This window comes from Thermobia domestica, chromosome 1 (assembly GCF_964235325.1).
Source record: "Thermobia domestica chromosome 1, izTheDome1.hap1.1, whole genome shotgun sequence".
Taxonomy (NCBI): Eukaryota; Metazoa; Arthropoda; class Insecta; order Zygentoma; family Lepismatidae; genus Thermobia; species Thermobia domestica.
In genome coordinates this window covers 125,494,158-125,502,665 of record NC_137454.1, presented here as the reverse complement: position 1 = coordinate 125,502,665, position 8,508 = coordinate 125,494,158, and the positions used below count along the sequence as shown (strand labels likewise).

General features: G+C 33.3%; 1 protein-coding gene across 1 annotated transcript in view; it reads right to left on the bottom strand.

Annotated features, from left to right (window-relative positions):
• Positions 1-2,841: 2,841 nt before the first annotated feature.
• The window catches only part of Tnks (tankyrase), an 82,537-nt gene continuing 76,870 nt past the window's right edge, over positions 2,842-8,508 (bottom strand). Inside the window, exon 19 of the mRNA XM_081763138.1 lies at positions 2,842-7,538. Within this exon, the coding sequence (XP_081619264.1) occupies positions 7,461-7,538 (78 nt within the window). The 3' untranslated portion in view covers positions 2,842-7,460. The remainder of the gene's footprint in view (positions 7,539-8,508) is intronic.

Sequence of the window (8,508 nt, the reverse complement as noted above, 5' to 3'; positions counted from 1 at the left end):
ACGTTCACCCCCCTCCCCCCAAAATGGGGTGCGGTGGGAACCGAATGTTTGACTCATTTCTGAGGCCCCTCTGTATTGTATATTCTCTCTTAATATTTTTCTTATATGATGTATAGTTCGCGAGATATTGGCTTGTAACACTTATTTTGACTCACCCTGTATATATATATATATGCGATGTACAAAATATTTATGGGGGCGAAAAACAATGCTGGGGAGGATTACCCATGTCGGTCCCGGCGTCCTCTACAGGGGACATAAAATATGACATTATTATTGCTTTACAACTTTAAAATCCGACTAGCAACATTGAAAACTGTTCACAAGGGATGATCCAAATATGATCATTCCCTATAAACAATTCTCAATGTTGCCAGTCTGATTTTAAAGTTGTAAAGCAATAATAATATCGTCATATTTTATGTCCCCTATGTGGGACTCCGGGACAACACGGGTAGGGGAGCAGAGTTGTCTTCAACATTGGGAGGCGGTCAGATTTGAGGCTTATTCTGGGAGGTATCAATTTCATCTCACTTTCCTTTGTGACGGTTGGACACAAATCATCACATTTCTTCCTAAAAGACACATTTCCAATCGGATTATTGAGGGGGGACAGTTCCAAGATTGTCCTCATCATCCTTCGGGATTTTCGCCAGTGGATATCAGCTATTTTTTTAAAAAAAGAGCGCCATTTTGTAATTTTACGTTGGTATGCTGCCAAAATCAAAACAGAAAATTTAGAGTGTCTCTGGTTTGTATCCTGAAACTTTAAAAGACCGAAAGTTGAACACTGTGTGGTAAAGGCAGACAAACTAACAAATGTAGATCGAGTCATCCTAGGAGCCTCAGTGACGTTGGCCAAATATGAATACCAAATAGCTATATTAATTTAAAACAAAGACATAATTCATCAAAATGTCTTAAATATTTTTCAACGTAAAATAAATGGTCTTTCGATGCTTCGTGCATTCAATTACGGGAATTACCCGAGCACTTGTTGCAAGACCGTTCTTTTCCGAAAATTAATTTAAAACAATTAACAAAGATAGGCCTATAATTCATATTTTATAAAGTAAATGTTTCAAAATGTCTAAAATGAAATGAAATATCCTCCAGCGTAAAATAAATAAATTTATTGTTGAAGTATTCACTTTCGATGCTTTGTGGGTTCAATTGCGGGAATTTCCCGAACACTTCTTTCACGACGGGTTTTCCCTGAAAATGCAGCTTGCTTTACTGTACACCGAAACTTCCATTAATACTGAAGTTTGAATGCAGCACTTGAAATAGTAAGCGTTACGTAGTCTTCGGAGCTCCGAGCATTAAGCTTCTTAATTTTGACAAGAATTTTTACGTTATTGCTAGTGTTGATTCTACATAATGCTTATTTGAAGGCTAGCAACAAATGAGTGAACTTAACTGTTGTTGGAAAACCAAATTTTACTGAATACTTTTGTTACCATCAAAGGTAAGAAACAATACTAATAGTTTTACTAATGTATTTACATATCTACTGTTAGTACCGGCACCTATGACCTTAAACCCGTCAACGTATGAGGGATAACGTCCCTCGGCGGCGCCGAGTCAGGAAACACACTATTCACGGAAAGTATTTTCTAAAATATTTAATCGCTTACTTTACTTCAAATAGGCTATAAGCATAATCCGCACATTAATTTGTTCTACAATTATCTCAAGCTAAGGTGAGGTTTTTTATTTATTTATTTATTCATTCATTCATTCAGTGCATTTAGAGCTTTATAAAGGTCTTATGATGAATATTGTTGTCTACCTTAACATGAAAGCATATAATTCGCCCAAAGAAAGTTTAAAATCTGATAAAAATAACTTTCAACGTGATCACCTTAGTTGTACCAATAATACAATAACAAAAAAGTCAAAAACTCAGGTGGGTTTAAGATGGGTTTTTTTCAGGTGGGTCCAACCCTGCTTCTAGGTCATAACTTCTGCGTAACGTGAAACGGAAGCACAACTAAATTCAAGCATTATTCTTGGCTAAGTAAATTGAGATATGAATTTCATAAAAAATTTAAGCTGGAATTTACTGGTAGTTTTTCGTAATTTTTTTTCTATGCAATACAAACAGGAAATATAGAGACCTGTTGACTCATCTCCACAGAAGTGTTAATTCTACTGAGATACAGGTATCGTTCGAAGCTTTCGTAGGGTTAACAGGAAATTTCCAGTAAATGGGTGGAACAATCATAGCAAATATTTGCACAGTAATAATTACAACTGAGACTACGGTTATTGAAGATCGGAGATGGGCGTCACCAACATTTCTCGCAAGATGAATTGACCATCTCTGATCTTGAACAATAATCTTTATTGAGGTAATTTCAGGAATTTAGAAATACTATAGGAATGCAAAAAGTTTCAAGAACAGTTATATAGTAACTTACTAACAATTCTCTAGCCAAGACCAAAACATGGATGAAAGTATATTAAAATATAAACCATCGTTAACTGTAGATTACCTCCTGTTGGATATTATGGAACTATCTTTGGCGAAGTTTCGTGCAATTGTTCAACAAATGACTATACTTGCTTTTAACGCCAAGTAATAAATTTATAGACGCCCTAGAGTGCCTCTGGAATTACCTCTACAAGGTATGAATACAGCTAACAAATACGTACAATCTTGATTAATCATTAATCAGATTTGAATTGCTTGGTTTATATACTGTACCCATTATAATCTGCAATTTACTATCCTGCGTTTTACTGGGAAGATGAAATTTACTAGTAGCAGAGCTACCCACATTAATTCTTACCATAAATAAAACGGTCACAAAGAAGGAAAGTAATAATAAACAATGATATTAGCATTTATAATTATTTTTAATTTTCAACGCAACAGACAATTACACATCTTCAAACATACATTCATGATCAAAAGTGACATATGGATGATCCATATATAAATATAGCAATATTATTCTCTAATTACTTTTGACCATGATTGCACAAAAGAAATCACTCATTCGACAATAAACCAGCTAGATTCACCCTCAATATCGTATCTATCAATATAAATACAATTTATCTTGGGAATTCCAACTTTCACAGAATTGATTTTAAGTACAAATAATCACATAAAATTACTTACATACATTCAAGTAAACTCACACCTAATATGCTTAATGGAGACTTCATTATACATACACACATACATTCACACGCATACATGGAGACAATTTCTGAACGAAGAACTTGCAAAAAAGAGTCCCAGACCATCACTTAAAATCACAAGTGCTTACGAAGTTTATAAAAGACATAATTAAGTATAACTTTTCAAACTTTAGTTTCATGGAATTAATTCATGAAATGAAACAAGATGCTTATGAAGTGTTAAATTATAAAATACTTGTTCGTTCATCGAAAGTTATTATTTAGCTCTTATGACATTATAAGATTCACGGTGAAAACCCGTAAGTCTCTGAATATACATGAATCTTCTTCACATTAACTACGGTTTACTTAATTATTTTGGGTTGAAATTACAGCATCCATTATTTATAAACTAAGAGAGAGAGTAATGTGCTCAAAAGTGAACACTGTTCTTCGTTAAAAAAAAAACAACTTTGCTATTTCATACAGTAATCTAAGTTACATCAAGACAACATGTTTCTCTTCCATGCTTACTTCAAATTTAGATCCCAAAACTCCTACTTATAAGCGTAAGAGGATTATTTGAAACAACAGTAAGCAGTCAGTATTTTGGACTGACCACAATCCGTGAAAATGCCTTTGGCCATCAGAATAACAAATTTTATAGTAAGGGACTGAATGCTGTTGCTATTTGCATTCAATGAATAAAAATCGCAATTAAAAGCTGATGAACTAGACAGGAAATTGAGAATTAAGCTAACGTATTTGAGGTTTTACATCACAGCACTTACTAAAATGAAAAAATGAAAATAGAATATCACAGAAAAGTACAATATTTCAAAATAAGCAAGCAGTCACTAACCTTCACAACAGGGTAATTATTTCCTCATGGAAATTACTTATAGTATGTATCTATCCTTCAACACAAGCAAATATGTAATTCTACATAAAGTGTTTTCCCAATTTTTCAAATCTTTCTTTCATGCCTTCCTCTTCTTCTGCGTATTTTGTTATTACTGTACCAAACACACTTTAGTATTTTTTTAATTTTAAATAGTTAAACGGATACTATTTAAACAGTTTCTTCTACAAATAAATAATTTAAAAAAAAAAAAAAAACATAATCTTTCAATATATGAGTTTTATTGCTATTGAATGCATTGCATCAAATATTGCACTGTCATGAAATTAAGAGATTTTCTCTGTCCCTATCGCTTAAAAAAAGTCAGTTTGTCCATCTATTTTTAAATAGACCTTCAAGACATGGATGCCATAATGGCATCATGCTGAACAATGCAGTTTGATTTTGAAACGAATTTTGTTGAGAGTGGGCGAAGAAAACAACACAAAAATTATCCGTGTTAAGTTACTAATGCTTTTCTTAAGTCGCTGTTCGACCTGAAGATGAACTCTATTGGTTAATTTCTAAATCAACAAGAGTGGATGTTATATATTATAGAGTTATTATAGATAATAGATTATATGAAGTACCTACATGATAGTTATGAACAAATGTACTATGCTTTCAAGGTTCAATGTTACGTCAATGCTCAAAATGATTGGCTGCAACAAATGACCGTACTTTTTACCCAGAATTCTTTTTCAATTATTTTCTGAGACTTCAGTCTCGAACTTTTAAGTGCATTTATGTAGTTGGTTGTTATAGTTAACGTCTCTTTTTAGCACCGAGGCCATCTGAGACATGAACACACAATTTAAGGTGGATTCCCAACCACCGTAATTCTTTCAAATTTTAATGTTTTCCCACTGGGAATCAAAACTGGAAACCCCAGCACCAAAGGTGCGAACGCTAGCCACTAGCCTAGCGAGGAGGATTGCATTTATTTAGTCACTATGTCACTGACTTTTATTTTTTGATCTTCCTATACTTACGCTGGGATTCCTTTCCACCATGTGTGTATAAATGGTACTGGAAAGTAAAACAGACAAAACAGATTCACACTCATATATTAAACAATTTATGATCCCTGTTTACTTGCTCGGGAAAGAAATATGTAAAGCGAAGCTGCTTACTTCATTTTAGACTTCGCAAGTATGTAAAACATAAATATGGACGAAAATTACAATTTACATACGCAGAATGAAGTTTTATCAAACACATTTACCTTTGTTTTTCTTTAATCGACTACAGAAATCACAAAATGACTACCTGTTCAGTCACTTCAGAATGTAATTACAAATTTCTCAAGGTGTGTCTTCTTCGTATGTCTCAAGTATTATATATGACTTCAAATTACGTTCTTTCAGCCGTAGGAATACAAGGTGGAGAATAAGACTACCGTATTATTAAGCATGATTTGGACTTAATATATACTTTCTGTGTGTGAATCTCTCAGACCTTTACTGAACTACATTCAACCTAAAACTTCCCAAATCAACAAAAATATGAACATTATGGATATTTGAAAAGTAAATCAAAATTGTGTTAAGTATTCGACTATTCGAACTGACTGTATTCTTCTTTATCTTTAACTGCTTGACAAGGACTTACCAGAAGCTTACCGAGTACCAAGTAATGGGCAGAAGTAACTACCAGATAGATGAATCTCCACTAATGGATTTCAAGGGGGAAATCTTTCACTTACTTTTGACGGAGACAATATGCATTGTCTCACAAGAAACGATAAAATTAATGAAAAATATTACCTTTCGGAAGAAAGAGTGGACAACTTGCAACATACTGCGCAAGCCTGCAAAAACATTTGAGTATTTTCTCTTTAGTAAAACATCAGTCTTAAGTTATACATTAAAAGTGAAATACTTGTTAATATAAGAGTACATCACAATCAATTGAAAGAATTATAATATGTTGCAGATATATCGAGACGCTGTTACAAGTAATTTAACAATTTTCTATGAATAATTAATGGACTACTTAAGCCATAACGTTACACAGGCAACTGGTATTGTAGAAGGCCCTACAAAACAGTTGGTTTCTTCTCCCTCGGGACAAACATTCTTTATCTATAAATGTGATTTCTTTAACTCTTCTGAACAAGTGGATCATGCTCATACAACAGAAGTTTCGTGAAGAAAGAAAATTCGTAAACAAACGAAGTCAAATGATTGGATCTTTTACGTTCCAAGCTCTTGATTAAGTTCAGTAAATTAAGTTAACAATACTTTTCTACGAAACCTCTCGTAAAGAAATACTACGCTGTAACAAACATTTCCTACAATTTACTCAATTTTTGGTCAAACCAAGCATAAAAGAATTAAGTTCTTTATTGCAGCTTCGGTTAGTATATCAGGCATCATCTGTGGAACATACTCGTTCAAACCTGATTTTATGATTCAGTTGGTTTGTGCTAATGGGCTATTCAATGCTATTTACCTTTGTGCTAGTCGAATAAGTATAGTGGATTTTGTTATTGTGTCTCATTCGACACAAAGGCACTATTAAGAAACGTAGTGCTTTTTACAGAGCCTGAAAGTGTTTTATTGTCTACAAGATTAATATTAAAAGCACGGAAAATATTGTGTGACTATCATAATAGCACAATGGGAGTGACGTTTGACTTCAATAGTCCATTAAAAAGCTGCAAATCATAATCACTGTTAAAAATAAGAAAAAAATTAAACATATTTTTTAATCGCATTTTGTTTAGACAGTCTCTTCTAAATACTGTCAATTCTATGTCGACGATTTAAAAAGACGATTACGTGAAAACTGGACAGGTATATATGTACACGTATTTATATAAATAAGTAGTCGTATAGAATACCTTACAATTTACTTTTCATTGTTGAAAATCGGTTTCTTAAAATCGTCACTACGGTGAACTTAAAGATGATTCCAACAGCAAGGAAAAATAAAATGCACTTATTGAGCGAACAATATGTTGTGTACGTATATATATACAAATACACATAATGGAAGCATTAACATACCTCACGAACGCATAAATGCATGGCGTGACTTTCACAAGTATGAGAGAGGCCAGCACATTTACGAATTTCATTTTATATTCACCAATTCTGTCTCTTTATATCTACATAACACAATGCTTGAATCAGGAATTTATTGTTCTTCAAACACACCAACATTATTATCAATATTGTCGAATTAACTGTTTTCTTTTTTTAAAATGTACCTACGAACAAGTCATTTTACAAAGTGACGAGGAATCACGTTTGTTCTGACTGGAGGCATCTGCCGAGTAAATGCACACACATTCCAATTGCTGAGTGCAACGGCAACGTAACGATTGCCACCAGTTCCATAACCAATGCAAGCCAATCACAAAGATGAAGTCCAGAAAGCAACAACTGTCTATTCCTCGGTTCCTCAATCATTCTTCTATCAATCATCTACTCTCAGTTTCTACGGTGCCTGTCTCTTCAGGTTTCACGATCTGGTACGTGATTAGATACTCCGGATACGCCTGCAGAAAAAATATATATAAGAAAATTGTATACATTTCTTTTGGTTTCGCAATCATACTTCTCAAAAAACATTCAAACGCATTAATTACCTTTAGAGTTATTTCGTAAAAATTAGTTTAATTGAACGAACTCCACCTTAAACTTCTACACACACACACACATAACCATGAGAAGAATTCACTCAATCCTGTCGTTGTTGGACTGTTATCAGTACGAAAATTTTCATTTAATTGAAATAGGTACAGTTGACAAATTTATGTTAAGTGCTCAATACAGAATAAACTCAGCATCTTTTTTTCAATCGATACAAAGTCTCAAGATATAAATAATGACAACCCGCAACATTCTATCGAAATCGGAAGCCGCTGAATTTACTAGTACTTCTGCTTTCAATACTGATTTTCATAGAGCAAAAACTGTAAAAGATATTGAGAAGCGATTTTTTTTTTTTTTTTTGTTTTTAATCGATTTAGCGTCTCCCGAAAATAGACTTTATATACTTCCTTAACTCTCTATTCAAACTGGAAGTGGTTCAAATTAAATAATTTTTTGTTTCAACCTTTATCGTCATAGAACAAAAAGAGTAAGGGATAGCGAGTAATGGCTTTTTGGTATAGATCAGCGTCCGAGGAACAGGTTCTATCTTCTATCTTATTCCTCTATTACCACCAGTAGTTGTAGACGTAGCCTACTGCTTCGAAGTTTGAATATTGTATTCGGATAGTTTGGAAGTCTTGCGTAGTTTCACATTATATAACGAAATTCACTTGATTTAATTTCGTCTAGAAGTTATCAGAATTCTTCAGCGTGACGAGAGTTTCACGAAGGGAATGATATAACAATATTCAAACCTTTTGTGATCTACTTAATTTAATCATTTCTAGGAAAGTACCAATAGAAGTTCGCCCGCTGTTTTTTGGTACCAAACTTACAGCTCTGAGAAAAAAAAAAAAAAAAAAGGTGGCATTC